Genomic DNA, 26,314 nt, shown 5'->3' with positions numbered 1-26,314 from the left:
ACATCGAGGTACTCATCGCCTCGCCTGGCTTCTTGTAACTGTGGGGATGCTGCAACAGTCGTAAGTGTGAAAAATGGTCACAGGTCACTTTTTTCAATGGTCACTCCACACAAACAAAGTACCAGCAAAGGAGGGGGAAAAAAAACTCCAGAGAAGTTCCAGACACAGGAAATCTAGTCCTGCCAAGAATGTAATAAGGGTTAACGGAGAGGCAATTTCTGTAAGCAACACCAGAATGTTTCCTTCCTGCCTTCCTTACAGGATTAGGCCAGTAATTTCTTTTAACAACCGGTTCTCCGAACTGCTTAGAATGTTAACAACCGGTTCTAGCGAATAGGTGCGAACTGGTAGAATCCCACCCCTGGTTATAAGATGGAGATCCACTGACATGAACTGTTTCCAGAAAGGCCTTTTAACATGTAAAGGGCCCAGACATCCTTTTCATGCTGGCTGGGAGTTGAAATCCACATATCTTAAAGCTAATAAGTTTGAAAAACACTGTCCTACAGCATCTGGTACCACTTTGGTGGCAAGTAACAGCGCTCCAAGACGTCATGCTGCCCACATGTCTTCAGACAGTGCTGGCTCAATGGTCTTGAAGCGGAGATGAGCACCATCCCTTAAAGTTGGCAATGCCTAGCAGAATAAAATCCTCCTTTACCTTGTAGGAAGTTAGTACCTACCCCTCTCCTAGAAAAATAAATTATTAAAAAGGCAGAATATTTCCTTTAAAAAAACTAGAAACTCAGAAGCAGAAACTCACCTCAGAAGCAGAAGCTCACCCCCACCTTTGTTAATGGGTGGGCCATTAAGGCCTGGGCCAGAATACTTTACATAACAAAGATCTCCAGGTAAAGCTATAGCAATTGCCAAAAGCCCTTTTCAGTGCAGCATCTTCCAGCAAGGCTCAACCAAGCCTGGAACTCAGGACAGCCTACAGAGTTGCCCCTGCATGGCCCCATGGGTGTCTGACAACCAATCAGAATCCAAGCTCCAATTCAAATCCCAACAAAGGGTATAAAACCCAGGCACTCTCAGCATATCAGCCCTTCTTCTTGATCTCTTCCTTCACCTTGAAGCATGTGATCATCCTTCCTTTTCACTCTGTAACTCCAGGCCATGTCATCCTGTCCACCATTAAACCTTCCAAACAGCCTCCATGTTCCAGGGTCTTTTTCCCCACTTGGAACTGAACCCAGAAGGATTTTTCTTCCAACAACCTTACAGCATCTGAATTACAATCCTTTCCCTTCCCCTTTCTGTTATCTCCCAGTCCCTTTATGAGGATTTCAGATGCATACAACTCAGTGAACAAAATGCACAGTGATCCTTGGCCGCTTGGATTCTCTGATCTAATCTGTTAGGTCTGAATTTCCCTCAGAAAGCTACTTCTTTTTAATCTTACCCTGGTTTTTGATTATCCCTTGATTATTCTGGGAACTTCCAAGAGATCAGGCCCTCACCCTGAATTATACAGTGACTGGGAAAAAAACACTCTGGGTGGTCTAAGGGTGTACCTGATCATAACCAACAAAGTGCTGGAAGAGACGGATAAGGGAATGAGGAAAGACTGTACTGGGCAAAAGAAATATGGACTTTCTGATATTTATAATCATCTGTTGTAGATACAAAAGGCATCCTCACAATAAAAAAAAACACAATAGAATTGAATTGTGTAGACAATATGCTGATATTCAGTAAATTACAAAAAAAAAAAAAAACCAACAGAAGGCTCACTATTAGCTTTAGCTCTGGGGGGCGGCAATGTTGAAGCTTGGCAAATTGTGCAACACCTCCTTTAATGTGTGATGCCCCACGTGCTTAAAAGCAGCCTATACCCCTCCCCCAAGTTAAAGGCAGTTCTTGGCCAACAAAGCCCTCCTCACCCCTGATTTTGTCTGGCTTGAGATATTATGTGGACTCAGTCAACATGATTCATAGAATGAGTTTTAACGCTAAGCATGTGCAGTGAATGCCATCAATTATAACTTGGTCAACAAAACATTCAAACAAAATAAAAAGTTAGTCATGGTATGTGAATTTAGGGGTCTCAGCTTAGTTTATCAAATAAGTCTGTGGTAGGATAAAATGAGGTAATTCCATATATGGTCTGAGGAAGTTCAGAGTTCATCTATGAGGCAAAAAAGACAGGAAATGTGACATTGTTTCTGAAAGCGAGGGAAGACAAATACGTACGCGGCAGGACCCTTGCACACAAACATCGTTCTTCCCTGGTTCACAAGGAGTTCCATCGGCGACAGCTTCTTTCTGCCTATAGTAGAAATTTTCTCCTTTTGGGATGCAGTTTAATTCACATTTATTGGGAGCTACAAGCAAAATTAAAAAGCAACATGTTATTTTGCTGTTTGAGTTTTATGGGTTTGTTTACTTTGATTCTTCTACAAATGGAGAAAAGCAAAACTTTATTAGATTGGCTTTACTTGGCTTTAATAAGCCAGGGTTTAAGAATGCTAATCCTGGAATAAGATAAGAGGTTAAAGGGTAGACCACAGTTAATTCACGCTTGAATCAGACCTATCTTTAATTTGGACATGGACTGAAACAAGAATTGCTCAAAACATTAGCTGATTTTATTGCATTCACTCTCTAAGCCATAATACTTTTGGTTTGATCTGGTATGGTGCATTGTGCAAATGTAGCCAATTGTGTTTTGTTCAATAAACAGGATTCAGCAAATAGTGACAAGGTAGACATAGTTCATTTAGCTTATGGTTAATCAAATCGCAGACTTACCCGTCATGCTGTTATCCTTTGGACTAAGCAACTTTAAGAAAAGCTGAGGGGAAAAAAGTAAGATAAAGCAAACAAGCAAGATATAACAATTAAAGAAAGAAGACGAGGTGAGAAAAGGAAAAGTAAATACAGCTCAATTAGGATAAAGTACACCGTCCTTATTCACTATATTTCTCCAAACGTATCTTTGAGAACCATCCTTATAGAATCAGGTCTATAGATCAATTCCAGGACTGCCTTTTATTTTTGGGAGATCTCATTTCAGCCACAACTTTTTCAGGGTCCCCCTTCCTCCTGATACATTAATTCTTCATTCATACATTTTTCAGTTCATTCAGTCTCTCTAAATATTGACTGGGGGGTTTGCCTTATTTACTTTTATGATTTTCCTAAACTCCACTTAGCATTACTTTTAATGCTTTGCATAAACAAACTCAACATGGTTCTGTGGCATCATTCATACATCATTTATTTCACTTTATTCCAAGCACCTTCACTATCTGCTTCTCTTATAGTCACTTTTACCAATTCTGTTGGGAGATTAATCTGTCTTCATATATTTTTTCAATACAGGATTTGAACTTTCTCTTCATGCAGCCGTTCTTCCATTCTAGTTTGTTACATTTATTTCCTTTCTTCTGTGCCCATGATCTGTTCTTGACACTATCAACGGTCTGTGCCATATTCAGACTCTGTCGTCATTGTATCCTTCACTGTTCTCTCAATCTTCATCGTAAGTGGAAGGGCCATTGCAGGCAGATTGCACAAAGGCACCGCGATTGGGGGAACAGCATCAAATTAAGTTTTCGATATTATTCTCCATTCCAACTGCATCAGCAGCCAACTCACATCAGATTTCACTTCTTCCAAAACAAGGGCTGTATATCAGTTCAGAGAAACCATATGTATTGCACAATCTGAAACTTTGAGTGACCCTAACTTCTTTCAATGCTCATATTGTTAGAGTTCTGGGAAGCTCTGCCTAACAAATACGAGCTGTGGCAAGCCTTCCCCTATACCGCAACAAAACAACACCCTTCCACCTTTAAAGCTTATTACAAACTTCCTGTCTAGCCTTAACCGCTATCCTGTTTCTCAAATATAGCAAATAAAATGATTGTGCGGAAGGGGTGGCAAAATACATTTTGCACAAAGGTGCCTTACAGATCAATGGCGGTCCTTATAAATGAACAAATCAATCATCCTCTGGAATGCATTCCTGTTCCGTGAATAGACATATCATTAAAGGGCACACTGAAACGGACTTTTTTCTAAGTAGAAATTAACCAATCCATCATCTTTCCCATTCATTCTTGAGTCTTTGAAAAGCCCAATCACTTTTTCTGCGCGCACATGCCATTTATGTCAGCTAGCAGAACAAATCTTTATCTTGGATTGCATTCATTCCAAGCGCGGCACATTTCCCTCCCCCACCCCACAAACGCATCTCTGGTTCTTTCATTATCACCATTCACTAGAGCGTAACATGCAATTATCAGCAAAGTATCTTCTTTTTGTGTAGACATCCACAAGAATCAAATTGAGACCGATTCATATTTTCTGACATACGTTTAGCCCTTTCATTCATAATTAAAACTTCCCATTCACTTCCCTGCATGTATAAATGAACTCTACTCCTCAAGATCACACCATTTCTACTTACATCTTTTATATCCTTTCCCTTTCTCTTATTTCAAAAGCATACAAAAAAAAATCAATTTTCCTTTCTTTCCATTTGTTCATACCTGCTCTTTATCATTTTATTCCTCTTCCATTCCAGGTTGTAAATTTCTATTTCATTTCATTTATTTATTATTATAGTTACCAATTTAATGAGTCCAAGCATACTGTTCCCTGCCACTCTTCGGTTAGCTGAGACTTCAATGTAGCATTTTTATGTAAGACTACTGGTGCTTGCCAACCTGCCTCATTTTTCAGCCAGAAGATTCAATTCCAGGAAACCCCTCCTGGCACAACATCCATTCAACAACTATAGCATCAATTCCCAATGGAAAGCCAAATGGGTCACTGAACACCCAGGCCTAGGAAGACATATAAATGACCCCACAAAAAAAGTAGTTCAGGCTTTGATCTACCACATCAGCAATGGACAATCCTGAATAGGATTCCCATCTCACATGGCGTCTAATGGGACTATCTGTATAAAAGTATCCTTCTGTCATTGTGACTGTAGGGTCCCACATCAAACTGGCTGTAGGCCGAGGGCATGTACCTGATCTGATCTGATTTTTTTTTAATACAAAGGATCCTGTGCTTCAGTGTTAGATGGCCGGGACCAGAGGTCTCAAACTTGGCAACTTTAAGACTTGTGGACTTCAACACCCAGAATTCCCTAGCCAACCATGCTGGCTGGGGAATTCTGGGAGTTGAAGTCCACAAGTCTTAAAATTGCCAAGTTTGGGGACCCCTGGCCTAGACATTGATATTTGAACACATATCGTTTTAATATTTATATTTTATTGTATTTTATTAACTTCGGTGAAATGTTACTATATATTGCTCGTCTATGTAGGATATGCCATAAGCTGAATAAATAAATAAATATGTAGGACTTTTCATATTGTTTTGTTTGGATATGACATCATGAGTAACGATGCTTAAGGTATAAATAAGTTTGGCAATCTATGCAAATTTCAGCATGCCTTAGCAACGGTAAGGACAGAGGCAGTCAGTTTTGAGATATTGCGATCTCTATGGTTGCAAGTCCAATCCTATCTCTATCAGGCTCATGATATACTGTAAAGGATAGGATCTCAACTATAGAAAGTTTAGTAGTTTGGAATATGCAGGGGGATATTAATGGAATGCCATATGCAGTGGAAAGTAGTATATAGTGCTTAGCGGCAGATAAGGATGACCATGAAGATTTTCTAGCCAACTTTAACTCATTTTTCTGCAATATCAGAAAAGAATACTGAAGGACCATGTACTGTATGTGTCTCTGATTGGCACGGGAGAAGATCAATTTATATTAAAAAAATTACACTTAGCGTTTCTCCCCTAATAATCATATTCTATTATACTGGCCATGAAGCCATATCCTTTTCTTTCAGCTCATAATTAGTCTGCTATTCATCTTGATCACAGAGCTAAATATTATTGTCCACTATGAACTGTGTCAGAGGAAGACAGATTTGCAAAGGGAAACAGCCAAATAAGTCACAATCACATACAAAAAAAAGTTAGACTTCAATTCATTGTCAGATTACCATATCAAAAATTTTTAAAGTATCATGAAATTTAGAGGAAAAACGGCTGTAGAAAGTTCAGCATCTTAATTGGCTTGTGTTCTCCACGTCAATGAATATACACTCTGCGTCAGTGAATATAGGTTGTGATTAAAGTGGGCTTGAATAATGCAATATTAGAATTAGTGCAATCATAAAGTGACACAAAGTATTGAGCCAACACTTAGTTATGCGAAGCACAGTTGCGGTTACTGGATTTTAGACACTGATGCTTGTTTATATTGGTGCACAAAATGGATAAAAGAAAGATTTGTTTCAATGAAAACACTACAAGCTCAAAAAAAGAGGCTCATTATTACATTACAGCAAAAACTGGGTGTGATTGAACACAGTCATACAACTCTAAAGTACGATGAGTTTTTGAAATGCCTGAATCAATGGTATGCGGGGGAAATAAAAATGTAAAGTTGCGGGGGGTTGCGGGGTTTTTTTGTGGTTTGTAAACAGCTACAGGGAGTAGAAGTGTTTCAGTGATAGAAACAGAACATCTATAAAGACTGAGGGTTGCAATTAAAAGTAACATTCCCCTTAGCAGAGCAGACTAAGATAAAAGCTTTAAATTTAGGAAACAAAAGAAAAAAGCAATTAAGTAGAAGAATCATTTTATGCAAGTGTTGGTTGGGTTGATCAATTTAAAAATTGAGTAAGCTTACCTTTAAGAATGATACGTAGAAATTTTTGTTTTTGTTTTGCTTTCTATAGTTATTTTGTGATTTTGCTAACCATAAATTTACATTCCTTTTAACCTTTACTGTAATATTTCATAAATAAACAAATAAAAACATGATTAAATATTTTCATTGCATACTTCCATAAAGCTGGAACCAATTACCTGATTTCTATAGTATATCTTGGTCGAGGTTTATCTGGGTTTTGGCATCTTCCCAACTGTGGTTGTTGTGTTATCTTGTGGAAGGCTGCAATTTATCATCCTGGCCTGCTGTGTTAATGACTCCAGTGTGGTTTGTGTTGGTTTTTTTTATTTCTAATTATTTTTACTTTTGGTTTGGACTGCATTTACTCTACTCATAGACTGTTTTTGGAAGAGTTTGATATCAAGTCGAGAATAATTGGACATTGGGGCCAAGGTTGGAGGCATTAAAAGGAATTTATTCTACTTTTGTGACTGTATTATTTTTGTGACACACCCCGGGTCATCACAAGGTTGGAATAGAAGACTACCAAGGTTCCTTCCAACCTTGTTATTCTATGTTCTATGTTCTAAGTATTACTTGCAATAGTGCAAATTTGAATAATGCAACTATTTTGTGGGATTCATTAATTGAAACCTAACTGGATTCCAAATGAGCAAAACCAAATTGAGTGATTCAAAATTTCTTCACTGATCAGATGTATCCCAGGAATTTTAAGAATTAGAATACGATCATGTTTTTCCCTTCGGCATTTCTCTACTCTGCTCTTCCTTCCTCTGAGTGTATCTTTCATTGTAACAGCAGATTTTTTTAAAATTACATTTTTACGATTTTTATACAATTTAATTTTTAATGTAATTTGTAATTTGTAAAAATTAAATTGATATTTGTAAACATTAAATTACTGAAATTTGTAAAAATCTGTTGCTTTTCCTTATCAAACTGAAGGACAGGCTAAATAATTTAAATAAATGTTCCCAGGCAAGAAATCTCAGCAAATATTTCCCCCCGTTTCCCCCAGATTTTCTGTCACCTTCTATGAAGAGTCGGCAATAGGAATCAATGAAGTACCTCCATAGTAAGGGAGCCACTTGTACTTCTTCCCTTGAAAATCTGTCCCATCAAACTCGGCACACTGTTCTGCTCGAAAATCTCTGGAGCCGTCAGGACAGTCCTGTAGAAAAGAAAAATCTAAATTAGAGGAGATGTTGAAGCAAAAAACCAACTGATTTCGAAGAGTACTCCAGAATTTCGTTTCTGCATTTTCCTCCAAGTGAGGATTCCTGCTTATATGCTGCCTTCTCTTATCTTTAAAAAAATGTTCTATTGAGTTATTGTAATTTAGCCTTGATCCTATTGGCTATCTCTTAAACCATTGTTTTTTTCAGCAGTCCTGTAGAAATGGGGAACCGCAAAACAGTTACACTGGGTGGATGTTGGTCCATTCTCTCACTGTCTTATTTATTTATGTTTAATGGTTTTGAGTGGTTGTTCTGAATTTGTTTTCAACTGTTTGTTTTAACGCACACTGCCCAGAGTCATGTTTAAAGTGAGATGGGCAGCTATACAAATTTGATAAATACATTTCTTTGATTGTTGTGAGCTGTTGTTGTGATTCAGGCAGCATACAAGCTTAACAAACAAATAATTTAAAAAAATATCACCAGCATGCCATTAAAACTAGGAGAGAGTAGTAAATGCATTTTTGGATCAAAGATGTTTGGGTTCATATTTATTTTCCGTTATTAAGCTGTTTGCATAACTTTGGCCTAATCATCTAGTTCCATAAAATGACCAAAATTATTCAGATTTTCAATTCCCATCCATTACATGCTTATGATAAATGGACAGTTATAAATATTTTAAGAAACAAACCAATATATTACCTGAATGTTGCATGAGCGATAACTTTGGGCTGGTCCTATGCAACTAGATCCACCGTCTGTCCTGAAATACACAATAACAATCAACAAAAGCTTGTAAATGATTAGTGTCGCCCAAACTATACTTTGCCAGATCATTTTTAATATTTCTAACAAGGCAGTAGTTGCCAAGAAACTTTCTTCTGCTCCATGACTATAGAGATTCTCAGTTATCTTGGTTGTCCCAAAGGTGCTTTTTCAAGAGGCAACTGGACTTTCTGGTTTTTCTTTGAAGATATTTTGCTTTTCCTCCAAGAAGCTTCTTCAGTCTTTGGGACAGCATTCAGGTTTCTTTCTCTTTAGCTATAGACTCTCAAAAGAGATAATCAACCAGCCCAAAAGAGAACAAAAAGACTCCAGCATCTCTCCACCAGTAATCAGCTCCCAGATCAGCATAGGTTAACTTCAGACCAACAATCAAGTAAGCAATACCCCAATCAAGAAATGGCCAAAGAGTCATCAGTAAACAACCCAACCAAAGAATCCCATCCCCATCCATACAGATAGTCAAGTCATCAGAATATAAACTGACAACAAACAGTACTCCTCACTTAGCACTGATGAAGTTTGCAAGAAAACAAGCAAGCTCAGAGACCGCCATGGACCCCTTATTTCACTTTTTGGGAAAGAGTAGCAACTCCTTCTCAGAGCACCAAACTGACAGATAAGGTGTGATTTAATTGTCAAACATTTTAAGATGTGACCTTAGCCACACAAGGATTTTATTCTGGAAGCCTTGGGTAACATTTAAATAACCCACAGAAATGGTACAGTGATCTCACTAACATATTAATCATAAAGAAATGCTGCATAATTCATTCCCACCCATAAGATCTGAGCAATTTAATCTCCAGCCCAGCCATTTGGGAATGGCTTGTGAAATTGCATTCCTATTCAACTTTAAGCAGAAGATGCTGCCAAGTAAGGTTTTTAATCTGCAAGTACCTTGACTCATGACAGAAGCTTAAAAGATATCAGGACTGTAAATCTATATGTGGCAGGCTGGGTAGAGTTCCTATTTTTTTTCCTGACAAAATTCATTAGTGAACAAACCTCTGGGCACAATAGGATATGGATCATAATAGAATCCTGCTTCATAAAAGCCTGCTGTGCAAAGTGAACAATTTCTAAATGTGGTTGCCATCGTGTAAATTCACTGCAATGGGAAGTACACAGTTTGCTTCAGGGAAGGGATGGTTCAATTTCCTCTGATGCCAATTTTGGCTGAAAAACAGGTGAACACAGTGGAAAGAATTCAGGTTTGTATGATTCCTGCATGTGCCAATCCTACTGAAGTCAGTGACACTGAGGGCAAGAAAAGAGAATGTAGAGCCACACTTTTGGAAAATACTCTTTCAAATCTATGAACTTTTCTTGATACCATGAGCTTTCTTTCTTTGGCCACACAACTGGGAGTTCTGGACTTGCTGTTCCGATGTATTTGTAATCCTTTCCCCCATCTGAGGAAGGTTGATCCAAGTTTTATCATAAGGTCATAGTGGTTACTTATTGGACAGGATCCAAAGGACTTTCCTGCAGACATCACTTCTATGGAAAAATTGATTTTTTTTTCAGTTAAGAGATTGCCTACAGTATTGATGAATTTTAATGGCATCACTCAAATATTGGTCCGATAATAAGAAGAAAAACAATACTTTTCCATGGGCTAAACAGTGAATATAAGCTTTTGAGTTATATAAAGAATATTTTTCTGAATTGGAAGGTCAAAATTATGCAAACATCTAGTACATCTTTGCTTGCTGAAAGACTAGGAAAAAAAATGACCCAGCGTTCCTCTCTCTCTATATTTTTTAAGTGGTTAATTTTAAAATTGTTTTTCTAAATGTATTTAGGAATTTACTGTTCAATTATCAGACTAGGGAAATGCTCGTAATCTTTTTAGTATTTCTCGCAAGAGACTCTTCTCACAGCAATATCATATATATGTGGGGGGCACACTCTTCACAGACCTGATTAAACCAAATTTATAACTTTGATTGCCACCACCAGGTGGACTTGCAGTTGACTGACCAAGCGCATCCAGAGTGTGGTCCTCAATGGAACCACATCTACATTCAGGGAAGTATTCAGTGTATCTCAACATTCTGTCTTGGGCTCAATGTTTTGCAGCATTTTTGTCCAGACCTACATGAAGGGATTGAACGGGCATTCATCAAATTTGAAGATGACACCAAACTGGGTGCAATTGCTAACACTTTGGAAGATAGACTCAAGAGTCAGAAGAATCTTGATAGTCTTGAGCAGGGCTGACAACTCGCAGTCCGTGGACCACATGCGACACGCGCTGGCCACGGTCATGCCTGGTTTAGCGAAAGGGAAAAAATCGCGATAGATCATGTGACGATGCTGTGACGATGCAGGTTTGACACCCTTGACTTTGAGCATTGGGCCCTATCCAACAAGGTGCAATTCAGTGGTGAGAAAAATAAGGTTTTGCACTTAGGAAGGAAAACCAAATGCACAGGTACAGAATAGGCAACAACAGTGCCTATCAGTGCCTAGCTCAGCAGTGAAGTGGTCATCAACCAGTGGGCCAGGGACCACTGGTGGTCCATGAGAAAATTTTGGTGGTCCACAGAGAAATGTCACTCCCAAAGCACCCCCCCAAAGCAATTAATCCAGCTGCGTGGAAACACAAGGCTTGTGTCACTTGCATTGTGAGCAACACAAGGTAGTGAGGGGAGGGGGGAAAGGGCAGAGAGGGGAACTTGCCCCACTTACCCCATGCACCTGGCCTGGTCACTGGGCTGCTTCTTTCCACTTCTTTCTTCTTCTGCTTTTGGCTGCACACAAGGAAAGCAGCAAAAGTCTTTCTTTCTCTCCCCCAAACTCCGCCAGAAATGAGTCTTTGAGACCCTGCAACAAATCCTGCTCCAAGACACTGTGCTGGTGCGACAAAGATTCATTTCTGGCAGAGTTTGGGGAGAGAAAAAAAGACTTATGCTGCTTCTTCTACTTTCCTTGCATGAAGCCAAAAGTCTCTCTCTCTCTCCCCAAGAACGGAGCTGGAGATGGTATCCTGTGATCCCAAATAAAGAATGATCGATCGGTAGGAAAACGGGCTGGGGAATTTTCCTGCAGACTTTTTGGGGGATTTTCCCAGGGTCTCTGGTCCGCAGGATTTAAAATTATGAGTTTGGTGGTCCCTGAAGTCCAAAAGGTTGGCAACCCCTGTCCTAGACAGAGTGCAGAGAAGAACAAATATAAGAGATTTGGAGGCTAAACCATAAGATAAATAGCTAAGGGAAGTAGATATGTTTAGCCTAACAAAGAAAAGACTTAGGGGGTGACATGATAGACATCTTCAAATACTTGAAGGACTGTCACAGGAAAGAGGGGATTGATTTGTTCTTCAAAGCACCTGAAGGCAGGATAAGAAGCAATGGGTGGAAGCTGGTTAGAGAAAGATCCAACCTGGAACTAAAGAAAAATTCCTGACATTGAGAACAATTAGTCAGTGAAACAGCTTGCTTCCCAGAGTTGTGGGTGCTTCATTGCCAGTGGTTTTAAAGAAAAGATTGGACAATAATTTGTCCTGGATAGAATAAGGATTCCTGCCTTGGGCAGAAGGTTGGACTAGGAGACCTCCAAAGTCCCTCCCAATCCTATGATTCCATGATTGCAATGGAAGCAATTTAAAGCTCTTTTTCTTTCTATGGGTAAGCAAACATACTTCTCCCTGATTTCAAATAAATGAAAAGAAGGGGACACTCCCTGGTTAAAACAAATAGCAACCCCCTCCTCCTCCCAAACCAGATCTTCCCAGCAACATTTACAAAAATAAAGCAATGAAATCTTCAGACATGTTATTATTGAGGGGCCTGGTTTTAAATCCTCTGTGTGTGCAAATTTAAAGATTAAAAAAAAAAAAGGAGAGAGAGAGTTGATGGCAGAGACCTTCATCTAGAAGACATATCTAGTAATTTCGCAATACCTTAGGACAAACTGATTTTTAACAAACATTTGTTACGTTAGCATTCAACACTTTTAATGTCTGGCCTTGTTTATACAAGACTAGTACATATCCTCCAGAACATTGCAACTAATGGGTGCAGCTCTGCTTGCCCCAGCATGTGAGACTCAGGCATTTTTATTGCTATACAGATGTAACATTCTAGGCTTTTTTTAGTATCTGCAAAATGCCATGCTTACAATGTCTCTACTATGCCTACAAACAAAGCAGCTCTAACTCAGAGTTTCAGCTTCGTAACTGTCAAGAGACTCTTTCAGGGTTTAGATCTGGTTATTATAAAGATATTTATACCTGAAAGAGCCACAAACAATTTCCAAGTTAATTTTCCACTACATGAGACTACAAGGCAAATTTAAAATGTACAATGGTATAAACAATTTAAAAATAAATTTTAGTTAATTAAATTAGAATGATCACAATCATCTCATTCTTGGAAGGTTTGGTGTAGAATAAATCAAAGAAGGAAAACATGAACAAGTAGCATCATAATGAGTGGGAAGCTATTTCACACCTCACATGGGCATTGACTTGGGAAGACATCAAATCCAAATTGCTGGGGGGGGGGAATAAATGTTTTTGTGCTTTCTTCCCAAATAATCAGTTTTCCTCCTCCATCTCTCTACCTTTCTTCTTTTAACAGAAAGGTAACATCTGCACAAAATCTTTGAGCCTTCCAGGATTTTGCTGATGTCAAAATTGCTAATCCTGAGCAAAACTCAGAGGGACTTTGCAACCTAAAACTGTGGAAATATAGTTTATTTCAAGTCCATTTCTGCCCCTTGTGGCCAGAATCAAAATAAAAGGTCGCATCCTGTTATAAGTTTTGCTGCTATTTACTTTGAGTATTTGTGTAATGCTGATTATTCAGAGCATTGTAACTTTAATCCTTTCAACAAAACCAACATTGATGTTCCTTTTCAAACTACTAATGGGAGGAGAAAGACAACAGCTTGCCTAAAGGTGTCTAATAGCTTGGAGCAGAGGATAAATCAAGTTACAAATTGATTTAGTTATCCAAAAAAAATTATTGATCAAGAAAACATAACCGGTATGCCATGTGACAGTCATTAACACTAAGTTGGTATATGATGGTTACATCCTCCAGTTTATGTTTTTCATTCCCATATGTTGCCACTTCTTGCAGTCACCCAGACCCCCAATATATTTAAATATAATCCAAACAAGCACCATTAGGAACTAAACAAGACAATAACATCTCCCATTAAATAGATAGGCAACTTTTGGCCTCAGAAATCTGCCTAATGTTTTATAATTCTTAATGTTCCATACAAGATCTGTTCTATCCTTTCTTGTAAATGAGACAGCTTAAGGAGTATAAAACTGAATTGTAAAGGAAACAGTTATTACCTCTGTGAGTAGCAGGGCCTTTGCCGAAGACTGATGCCTCCCCCACAACTCCGGCTGCATTCACCCCATTCTCCCCAACTTCCCCAGAAGTCATTTTGCCTCTTTGCTTTTCGAGCCTGTAAGAACAATTCATTAGACAGCAAGAGGATCAACATTTTGGAATCATAAAGATACTTTCCAACAATATGATATGGTTGAAGGACAATGACAACACCATTTGTCTCACCCCTACTTTTGCCTCTCAGTGGTATGCACATTTGAGACGATTTGTACTTCTATCCATGCTCAAGAAATAGTATGCTGCAACTCACAATCTTATAAGTGAGAATCAGTTTGTCCCGTACACTTTTCCACACACATACATACACATTGGATAGGGAGAAGATAAAAGATTTATCTTGTTTCGGTTAAAAAAAGAGTTATCTGTCTATCAATGAATAGTTGAAGAAAGGCACAGAATTCAGAGAATCACCTATTCTTGATTACTTTTGCAAGATGTATGGGTTTTTTTAGGAATCCAAAAAACAATTAAAAGAGTGAGGTGTCTATACCAGATTATCTTCTAAAGTTCTTTTTGACATAGTTTTTGTCAGCCTTCCAAGGTAAACAGACTTAGAAACCGAAAATCTGCAAGCTGATACCACTTTTAGTGTAAGCTTATAGCAATAGAATCTTGCAAGTCTGAATGTGTTTACCTCCATTTCCCCTTTTTCTTCATGAGAACTAGGGAGGGACATGTCTGAGACATTTTCTCAAATTACATTTCTGACCTGGACTCTGATTTTTTTTTTTATCTGATCCTTGTCTTGGTTGCAACTTTTCCTCCTGTTCCTTAAGGTTATTTTTGTTGCTCATTACATTTACAAAATATTTATATGGCAACTTAAAGAGGATTGAAAATTACATTTGAAATCCATTCATTTTTTTAAAAACCTGGTTTATGTTGCTAGCATTCATAAGTAAATCCTGCTCTTTTCATTTTATGAAGTCCATGGTGGACATTTTCTCCCTTGACATGTCCAAGGATACTCAAGTAATAAGGAGAGTAATAAGGGATGAATGATTGAGCACATTCATCTAAAAAGAGCTCTTCAATTTATGGTTAATATAATAACTGAAAAGGGGTGCGATGGCTCAGAGGTTAAAGATGCTGAGCTTGTCAGCTGGAAAATTGATAGCCTAGGATGAAACCTGAGCTGAGTCCCCGTTACATGCCTCAGCTCCTGCTAACCTAGCAGTTCAAAAGCATGCAAATGAGAGTAGACAAATAGGTACCAATTTGGTGGGAATGCACCTCAGCATATAGTAATGCTGGCCACATGAACACAGGGATATCTTTGAACAATGTTGGCTCCCTCTGCTAAGAAACAGAGATGAGCACCACCTCAGCCCCTAGAGTTGGACACAACTGGACAGGGAAAACCTTTGCCTTTACCTTTATTATAACTGTAATAATAATGATGACCCATGTTTCCTCTTTATTTTGAGAAATCCCAGAAAAACACTGGGTCCTGGCCAAATATCTTCTTGGCTATAATTAAGACTAACTCAGAAGGGTCCTTGGGGAAGGAGGACAAGTGTGGGGTATATGTGTCAGCATTCCAATTAACATCATCCAAATGTGGCAGCCTAGAAGCTTCCAAGTAAAATATGGCTTCCAAGGCTGACATCAAGAATGAAACATGAAATTACTTCTGAGTAGTTCTTTATGGTTCTTCTATCGACAGAAATCTTGCCAGACTAAAGCAACTATCTGCATATTAGGTACACCCTGTGAAATGTCTTTTCCCGCACACCACAGATTCCAAACTCCAATGTTTCTTTTCTCTCTGGAAAGAGCCCCTTCTCTCCTACAACACCACACTTCATTCCAGCAGATCTGATGAAATAAGCTTTACACTGTTGTGATGTTGCAAGCTTCACCCATTTTGTATGTGTGTTGTGACGTTGCAAGTAAGGGACATAACTTGCAAGCATTGCAACATAACAACGATCATATTCTATAGGTGCCTCTGAACCAACCACTATATATTTCTGGCCTTTCATTCATTTTATGTAATCCTGCACATTTCAAACTGTATATGAATAAGATTTAATTTAAGAATTCCAAATCTCAAACAGACAAAAAGTGTAAAAACCAAATTCCATTCCAAAATGTTGTCTACATGTGCATACTGAAACTGAAACTTGTTAAATTTTAGTTTAACAAATTGAAACTCCAAGCTGGATTATTTTTTTAAAAAGCACTATAAGTATCTTGCCTAATATGTTCTGAAGTGTGAGAATATACAACTGTATCTCCTAATCATTCTGCAGTTTCTAGATTAAAGATCCTAATTTGCATATAATAGAGTAAACAAGTTGTGTGATTCAAATATTGTTGCCATCAGTTCGGTGGGCGTGGTTTGGTGGGTGCACTTTGTGTGCATGCACACACTTTACATGCGCCAAATGCGTACTTTGCGCAGGTGCAGAGGCATTCTACCTCGCCTCGTGCAAGCCTGCACAATTTCCCGGTCGCTTCAGCAGCTGCCGCGCAGCACTATTCTGTGCCGTGCAAAGCAGCTGCGCTTCAGATTCAGCGGATAAAGGTGAGTACGGGAGGCCGGGCGGGCGGTTGGGCACAGCAGCAGAGCCATTAAAGCAGCAGAGATAACCGGCTTGGTCTCCACTGCTCATCGCTCCTACTGGCTCTCCCGAACCGGGCAGAACTGGTCGAATACCACCACATGTTTATGGTAAAACTGGGCTTTGGTTGTGCTTGCAATATTTCCAGTTTTGCCAGAATAGCCTAACACTGTCCCCATTATAAGTAGGGAATGATGGGAGGTAGCAATAAATATCAATGGGCCTATCAGTTGATAACCACGACATCTGCTAAGTGACATGAATGGACGATTAAGGACAAGATGATAATATAGGAAATATTATTGGGTCTTTCAGACACCCAAGAATGAGTGAAAATGATGTGTGGAAAATATGCTTAGACAAAAGTGTGTTCATTTTGAACATGTGACTTGAAACTAGGTCTGTTCATGCATACCCATCGAAAGGCAATGGATATATAAGTACGCTTCGTTTTATTTTGCATGTTAAAGTTTTGGCAGAATTAAAGATCCAAGAATGATGCTTGCTACCAAATGAGGAACACATTATTTCTGGTGATGTTAATATTTGGTGAATAGTGGGGGAAATGAAAGAAATAAAATGAAAGAAGTGAAAAAAGTACCAAAACAGTACAACAACAAAACTAGAAAGTAAGATTTCTTTATGGAAAATAAATCTTTTGTCTACCCATAAAATAGATAGAAAGGGAGTATAAGAAGTGGAAAAACGAGAATATTTGTAAGAGAATGAAAAATATTAAATTACAGGAATCACAGGAGGATTTGGAATTACACCAATGGGAAGTATGAAAAATATATTTCGGAGGAATGAAGAACTGAAAGAGTCTGTATGTGAGACAAGCATAAAGCTATAGGAGTGACAGTTGTAAAAAATGCGGAAATACCTAGTATACTGCTTATAAATACAGAAAATATTTGCAAAAATGTGTTCAAAGAGCAAGGATTGGATAAGATTGAAACAAGCAGAGAAAACACAGAACAGTTTAACAATAGTAAAAAAATTGGCCTGGAAACAGGTAATAAGGAATGAATGGCTTAAAAATAACAAAAGGAAGTGCAATACAACAGAACTGAAGAGTTGATGGCAGCTTAGTGTCCAAGAAATAATGGATGAAAAAAAAAGCTGTAAGTGCTGTCAGGTTAATGAAAAATGGTAAAGCTACAGGTGCGGATGATGTAACTGGAGAAACATGAAAACTTGCTCATTGCATTTTTATGGAGTGCAGTGGCTGCACTTGTTTCATTTTGTGGGTAAAGACAGTTTTTGTGCCCAACAATTGGAAGAAGGCGACTGTGGAATCCTGTGGAATGCAAAAAGCAGAGAGGGATTAATTTTTCAAGTGTGCCTGCGAAGGTGTCTGGCAGAATTCTGATGGCAATGAAGATAAGAATGAATTCCTTATAGAAAATCCAGTGCGGCTTTAGCAAGGATAGCAGCAGAGGTGTTATTCAGTAGGTTCGGACCAGTTCTGGAGAAACGGTAGCGGAAATTTTGAGTCGTTTGGAGTACCGACAAATATCACCTCTGACTGGAGATTTTACAGTATCCTTCCCCTGCCACACTCTCCAAGCCACGCCCACAGAACCGGTAGTAAAAGATTTTGAATCCCACCACTGGATAGCAGGATGCAGAACAGATCTTTGTTTTTCAAGAGATCATTGGGAAATGGATGAAGGTGGAAGCAGGAGGAGTTTGCAAGGACAGAAAAGTATTGAGAAGAGTAGTGAAAGATGTTGATATAAACTAAATATGGCCAGATTTCCATTTTCCCCTCACCAAATTTTATTTCTTGAGCTTACTATTCCATTCCTAAGTCTTCCATAATGTATCTTATTCTGGAAAGGAATATTGTGATAATGGGTATATGTGCATGCTCTCTTTTAACCCTTTTAAGAAAAAGTTATTTCTGTTTACCTATAAAGAACTTATTCATTTTTTTGTTCTCACTGTAAAGCTGTATTAGGTAAATTTTGTGAAGGTGATCTTGTATGTTGTATAGTAGGGGTCCCCAACCACCGGTCCCCGGACCGGTACTGGTCCGTGGATCATTTTTTACTGGGCCGCAAAGCTTGGGCGCCGCCATCTTGTTTCGATGGCGCTTCCGGGTTTTCGGTTGCTTCCGGGTTTCCGGTTGGAAAGTGCTTCCGGGTTTTCAGTTGGAAAGCGGCGTTTGGGTGCTCACACCTTAGTTTCATCGAAGGGGGGGCGGCTTCAAACGAAGAGCCGTCCCGATGGCGGTGGAGTCTCGCGTTACTCAGGTACCGGTCCGTGGAAGAATAAATAATCGTGAAACCGGTCTCTGGTTCAAAAAAGGTTGGGGGCCACTGTTGTATACGAAAGGCATCATTTACTGGACTGTGTTAACCATGATTTTATTCAAGGTTTTGAAACATTATGTCAAAAGAACAAGCAGATCTGAAGTGACACAAACCAGCCTATTTTGTTCTGGTACAAGCGGAACAGCTGGTAAAAGTTTAGGAAGCATGGGTTGAATCTTAATCTGCTGACCCAGGTGCAGGATCCTAAAAACTGCCAAGAAGATGTAGATTTCAATACAATGTAATTCCCTTTCACTTGACTGGCAGGTATTCTAATCCTACAGTTTTAGAAGTTTTAGTCCAACTCACAAGTAGGAGGCAAATTTAGCCTTAAAACCAACAATAGCAAAGATGACGTTATCTAGCATCCTGACCCGGTGCAGGGAAAGGGAGAAACCATGTTTTTTAAAGCTTTCCTAAAGAATTTGGGGATCTGGGGAAAGATTGTTCCAAACAGCAGGTGCTACAATACAAAAAGATTATAAAGATCAAAGAAATCCCTCACTGGCACTGATATGATCTTCCCTTGAAATACAAATAACGTATTTCAAGAGGCATTCTGTTGAAACTTTGGCAGAGAAAGAAAAGGCTAAATTTTCTCAAGACCCTGAATCTTCACGCTTCCTCATGGCTGCTACGTGGAAAATAACAGAAGTATGTGCTAATGGCCAACATCTCGTTTGGTGATTATTTTTAGGATATCAGACATGGGTAAAATGTTAATAAATAATATTGTTTCTACTTCACCCTTGAGCATGTTTAAACTCACTGGAAAATATTCATTCTTAAGAACATAAAAAGTTAACACCAGAAGGGCTACATATAGTATATTTTTGTCCCAAAGCCATTAGTGCCATCAGTGGTGAGAGAATGCCTGTCAAACTCCTATCAATAGGATACAAATGTAATAGCCTACCTCATCATTTGACATCATTTTTTTTTTTGTATTCAGTGGTTCTGATTTCTGAATGTAACTTGAACGTCTATTTAGCAAGTATGGCTAATGGGGCATCTTCTATTTATTTCTTTTAAAAGCCACTTTAAGCTGCAGCTACGATTATATTATAGGCAGCACTGAAAAGAACTTTATTTTCCAAACATGGACATCCATGGTAGAATTTTAGGGTGTGAAATGTAAAGTATATTTTGTTAGCTGAGGGAAAAAAACCTCAGAAAAAAAAAGAATTTTGTAAAAGGTTTCTTCAGGCACCAAACAGACCTAGATTGCATTTTGACTATGATTTGGGCTAAGACCATAAAAGTCTTGCCACAAAGAGATATGGGAGTTTCTGTAAAAAGGTTGGTTAGGTACCCAGTAAAGGACCATATCCAATCTTTATATAAAGTTATGAAACTCACTTATTTGCCATGAGCTTAAAATGGAATCCATAAATGTGTATAGACAATGTTCAAAGCATTTCAGTTGTAAAGAAACCCATTTCTTATAGTCACTTACTGTAAGTACTGATTCACTGACAGCAGCTAGTTTGTTAAAAGCTTTCAAGATGAAAGATATATGTAAAATGCATAATAACTCCACGAGTTATCAAGTGGTTATGGAAATGCACTTGCCCAAAACAGGAATCTAATGGGCAAGGGAAGGTCAATAAAATGATGAAAGTGAGGGATGAAACAGAAGATGCTTAAAATGGAGTCAATAAACGTGTATAGACAATGCTCAAAGCATTTCAATTGTAAAGAAATCCATCATTTCTGTAACTACTGATTCACTGACAGCAGCTGGTTTGTTAAAAGCTTTTTAGATGAAAGACAGCAAGCATATGTAAAATGCAAAATAACTCCATGAGTTATCAAGCAGTTATGGGAAGGTACTTGGACAAAACAGGAATCTGCTGGGCAAGGAAAAGTCAATAAAATGATGAAAGTGAAGGTTGAAACAGATGATGGGGCAGAAAAAGAGCAGCATACTACATAACAATAAATTAATTTTCATAGGTCAAGTGTAGACTAGCTAGTGCCTAGAAAGTTACAATAATCCAAAGTAGTCAATCGTCAGGACTGCATGCAACAAATTCTCTAACACAGGGGTCACCAGCTGGTGGACTGCGGACCACTGATGGTCCATGAGAAAATTTTGGTGGTCCGCAGAGAAATTTCCCCCCCAAAGCACCCCCCAAAGCAATTAATCCAGGCTGTGTGGGAACACAAGGCTGCGTCACCCACATGGCCCGCAGGAACTCAAGGCTGCGCCACCCACATGGCCCGCCCACCCATTGGCCCCCACCCTTCTTATACCTTGAGTAGAACCACACAAGCTGGAACTGGAAGATAAGACCAATGGCAGGGGAGGGAAATCCACCCCGGGGTGGCTTGCTGATATTGGTGGGAAAGTCGGCCCCATATTCCAGAGCTGCAGTAGTAAAGGACTGGCCCTTTAGTCATCCCAGAGCAGCTCCTCCACCCAGGTGCACCAGCCTGCCATGAATGAGCTGCTCTGGGGTGACCAAAGGGCCAGTCTTGTAACTATTGCAGCTCTGGAATATAGGACTGACTTTCCCACCAAAGTCAGCAAGCCACCGTCAATCAAAATTCATAGTAGTGGTCCATGGGATTTAAAATTATGAGTTTGGTGGTCCCTGAGGTGCAAAAGATTGGCAACCCCTGCTCTAATAGGTTCTGCTTGCTCCCCCACCCCATAGAGGTCTATAGACAAGCCAGGAAGTCTCATTCAGGTCTTCAAGGACAATCCACCCACTGTCATAATTGAATTTTAAACTGATGTCAAGATAAAGCTGAGGCTTTGTTCTGCTTGAATAAAGGAAAACAAAAGTTGAAATTGGGAAGAACCTCTTTTGTTGGGAGAAAAACTTTTTTTTTAATGGAGGAACATTAAAATCATGTGACCTTATTCCTACCAGCATTGTTCTATCATTGCTGTTTCCACTTTCAATTACTCCAAACTGTCAGGAAGCTGTTCTGCTATTGTCCTAACTTCTGCTTAACCTCAAAGCACAGAGAACATGGAGAGATCAGCATGATCAATAGTTCTTCCAATGTTGTATGTGTGTGAGCAAAGCAATTCTATCTGCTAGGGAAGAAAAATAAAAATAATCCAATCCTTGTTACATGTAAATTTCTCCCGTGAGTTGGATACTATCAATTTCACACATGTGTACTGCATTGAAAGGAAGCAACACAAACAAGATCCTCTAAGGTAATTGGAGTGATAAGAAATCCAGGACTTGAAGATGAGTTAAGTGTTTCACCTGTGGAGAAAGACAGGCTACCCACAAATTCCAAAGAATCACAATAATCATCATCTTCATTGAACAATCCCATAATCCCTTGCAGGGTGTCACGGACTTTATCAGGCTTTTGAGAGTCATGAACAAATCTTCACATTAATTAAACAAACTAATTGTCTCCTGCAAAATCCCACTCCCCTTTTGCTCTTTTTTATTTCCTATGGGAGGGGCCATTTACCGTCCACCTGTGCCTTTACTCCCGAGTCAACCCTTGTTCCTTAACTGTTCCCTTCTCCTGGCAGCTCTGCACATGCGCACCAAGGGAACAGGCTCCAGCTGTTCTTCTGCCCCACTGATCTCTGACTTAGAAGGCAGCTGATAACTGTCAGACAGCCTTGGCCCCATCTCTGCCTCTGACACAGAACACTCATCAGAACCTTCCCCACATTCCAGGATTGGCCCATGTTCCTCCCCAACCTCCTCACTGTCCAATTCTGCCGCCAGTTCCACTGGCCACTGGCCGGCCACAACAGCAACTGAATGGTGCTAACAGAGTGTTTTAATGGCTGGATGCCCTTCCTGTGATCAATGTGGAGTTTTGTTCAGCAAGAGCGCCACTTCTAGGTCACTGCACCACTCCTCCAAAGAATCACAATATTGTCATCAAAATAAAACAGCCACAGCCCCCAGACAATAAGCTTTGGTCCTGCAGAGCATAAGGAAGATGACCTTGACTAGGCTAGATCTGTTACCAATGTGATGAGAAAAACAAGGCTTAATTTCAAAATAATAAAAAAGAGGTTAAAGCAGCTAAGAGGGACATTTAATTCACACAAGTATAATAAATTAGGAAAGGAGGTAGCACAGCACAATCAGACTTGCAAGGGTTTGTTATTATACCAATCTCAATAAAGTTAACTATAGCTTTCCTATGGAGTTCATTCTTGGCCTGGTCTTTCTGGTGATCCAGACAAATCCAATCAGTTTTTAATCAATTGCAGCAGAGCCAAATTGCCAAACCAGCCAGCAACATGTGAATGATCCAGAGTGGTTTTGGAACAGTACAAAGCCCTTGGGTGGAAGTGCTTTGAAACTGTTCATTCTAAATGTGAGATTTTCCATTTCAGTTCCATATAGAAGTATCCCTTATTTAAGATTAATATGGTAAACACATATCAATTGGATCAATTGCTTGGGTATTCAATATTTGGCTTGGTTCTTTCAAGGATGCAGTAAAGCATGATTTAAGTCAGAAAGTGGTGTTATACCATTTTGTAATGCCTGCTCTTTGTTTATAAAGACAGTTAAGCACATCTGAAGGCATATACAATTCCTAACCATTCCAAACATATAGTCTCAAATAAAGTCTTAAGAAGAGTGAGCCAGACTGATTCAATACTATGTTAAATCATTGCTTATTTAATCCATAAAGAGTGGAACAATGAGTTGGCTCAGACAAAATACTGAGGCATAGACAATAGTTGTTGGATTCATACACTGTGCTAAGCCAAAACTAAACAAAGGACTATGGCATAACAGGGCGAGTGATCCCAGCTTTATCTTAATAGAAAGCAAATGTCTGTGTCTTCTTCTTAGAGAAGCACTTCTGTTGTTTTTCACTGATATCTACTCCTGTCTGGGGGATTGATGTCTTCTCCTTCTGTCTGGAGGAAAAAATGAGAATGAGTCATCTCATCCTAGCCTTCTTAATTTACCTGTAGTTTCACAACAAAAAAGTGTCTGCTAACTATGTTACTTTCACTGAGAGTGCATTCCCATTTGCACTTAGCTGTTCCATCACTTTCTTGAAAACAACAATTTCTCCTCTTCTTTACACAACGTTGTTTCCATCTACTTCATAGCTCATTGATAGGACAAGCTTAAGGCCTTATCCTTATGCCTTTCCAACTATGACAATACAAACATGCCCCACAAACTGTTATGAGATATCCTCATGAGTTTGCCTTCAAAGTCCACAAGGGATGTAACTTAAAGTCAGCCTCAACTATTTGAGATTTAAAATACAGCTTTCTCTGTTGTCTCAAACACAGATTTTGCCACAGGTTTGATTTAAGAAGCTTCACTGATGATGTGCTTGATGAAATACTCAGGGGTTGGTTGGCCCAGGTCGTATCAACTACATCAGACATGTGCCCCCTACTTGGTTACTGTCTCCCATGGTTATTTTGATGTGGCTGCAGGAGAAACCAGACACAGTGGTACCTTGGTACTCAACTGCTTTGAAACTCGTTGAATTTGGTTCTCAACACATCCTGCCATGAAAATTTTGTCCCGGGACTCATTTGTTTGGTACTTAATGCCTACCCTAGAACCTGTCAGTGTCTGGTGCCTTGTATATTATTTCTTGCGGGAAAAAATTATTTGGTACTCATCAGTTTTGGTACCCATCACACCTCCTAGAACCAATTATTGATGAGAACTGAGGCCTTTCCTTTCCTATACAGGAAAACTTCCTAAACTCTATATATTATTATTTTTTCTTGTATAACATGTAAATTAAGGTTAAACTTCCTAAACTCTATATATTATTATTTTTTCTTGTATAACATGTAAATTAAGGTTAATTGACACTCTTGCTTATAGCAGAATACTTTCCCATTGTCTAGATAAAATAGGAGTATCTCATTCTTTATTCTATTCCTTTCTCCAGTTTTGCATATTAAATGATTTATTAATAAATTTCTATAAAAAGAAATGGTTTTTTTTAATTTTGAAAGATTTAATCAGTTGTTCTAATATGTCTGCTGAAAATGCTGACAATATTTACAAGTGTTGTAGCTGTAAACATTGCCACTGAGTTACACCTGATAGATATTTGTCTCTCAGCACAGCATATGTTAAAAACTCATATTCATCATCTATCAATTGGTCCAAAGTCAATGTCCCAGCTTTCATTCAATTTATCCATATTATTTTTTCATTTTTAAAAAATGTTGGATTTTCCCATCAAGTCAGTTTAGCATGGGAATGCAGTCAAATTGGTTTTTATTAGACATTATATTCCATAGCTTTCTAACCAATACAATTGTTTTCAGACATACTATAGTTCTATTAGTCCATCTAACCAATATTACAAAGTCACAAAGCAGAAAATTAATACCATTTGTTGGCTTTCCATATTCAATAGCTGGCAATATATGTTTGATAATATAGCTCCATGTCACAGGTTCTTTTCTATGTACCCAGGTCAGTGGGCTCCAAAACCCCAGAAAGCCAAAACAACCCCACCTGGCCTCTAGAGTCTAGGCAATATCCACAAGGATTCAAAGGCTAGTACACCCTGTTTACTATATCACTCTTTCCAATTCTGCTACAACTCCTGTTCAATGGTGGGGTTCAATTTTTTTTTACCACTGGTTCTGTGGGCATGGCTTGGTGGGCGTGGCAGGGGAAGGATACTGTAAAATCTCTAGTCAGAGGTGGTATTTGCCGGTTCTCCGAACTCGAAATTTTTGCTACTGGTTCTCCAGAATTGGTCAGAACCTGCTGAATACCATCTCTGCTCCTGTTTCTCCACTATTTCTCTTTGTGAGTCCTACTTCTGGAAAAGAGTAACTCTTTTATTTGCCATGGGCTGCTTCTAGTCAGTTTAGTTTCCCCCCCAGAACACAAGCTACCTTCTCTCTCACTCCAACAAAGCCACTACCAACCAGCTGCCAGTCTGCTCAGCTTTTACAACTGCTGGGCTGACTAGGGGAATTCTTAAAGGGACAGGAGACCAGCAGGGTACCAGCAGCCCAGGTGCTGACCATTTTGCAGGCAGCCTGTCCTCTCACAATTGATATTCAGAAAACCGAACCCCATTAACTAGCAACTGCATTTTCTGTAAATATATTCTTGGAATTGAAGAACCTCATAAAACAAATTCTAAACAAATAATTTATTAATTTATATTCTGAGAGGAATTCATATTATTCATGGGAATAATATTCAAATTAAACTGGGAATAATACTCATTTTGAGTATTGTACATTTACTTTTCCCCAAAAGATGAGATTTAATGAGTCTCATCTATCCGCATGTGAAGAAACCTCATTTTATCTATATTACATATTGCTAACTGAGTTATAGCTCTCAGTATCCATATACCTCAGGAATTTGGTACAAATTTGAAATTGATATTCCTTAAATGGATGAGTGGCTAGATTTTCCATGAGAAACCAGATAACTAACTTCCATAA

General features: G+C 38.9%; 1 protein-coding gene across 8 annotated transcripts in view; it reads right to left on the bottom strand.

The window, feature by feature from the left end:
• PAPLN (papilin, proteoglycan like sulfated glycoprotein) overlaps nucleotides 1-26,314 on the bottom strand; it is a 95,047-nt gene that overhangs the window by 39,352 nt on the left and 29,381 nt on the right. For all 8 annotated transcript variants that reach the window (XM_087921750.1, XM_087921752.1, XM_026709049.2 and 5 more), the window contains 4 exons: nucleotides 13,961-14,076; nucleotides 8,563-8,623; nucleotides 7,748-7,850; nucleotides 2,197-2,327 (listed from right to left, as the gene is read on the bottom strand). In XM_087921750.1, coding sequence (XP_087777876.1) covers nucleotides 2,197-2,327; nucleotides 7,748-7,850; nucleotides 8,563-8,623; nucleotides 13,961-14,076 — 411 coding nt within the window. The remainder of the gene's footprint in view (nucleotides 1-2,196; nucleotides 2,328-7,747; nucleotides 7,851-8,562; nucleotides 8,624-13,960; nucleotides 14,077-26,314) is intronic.

This window comes from Pseudonaja textilis, chromosome 1 (assembly GCF_049901715.1).
Source record: "Pseudonaja textilis isolate UNSWEBS1 chromosome 1, rPseTex1.2, whole genome shotgun sequence".
NCBI lineage: Eukaryota > Metazoa > Chordata > Lepidosauria > Squamata > Elapidae > Pseudonaja > Pseudonaja textilis.
Note: the sequence above shows the minus strand (reverse complement) of the source record. Positions and strands in the feature narration are given on the sequence as shown.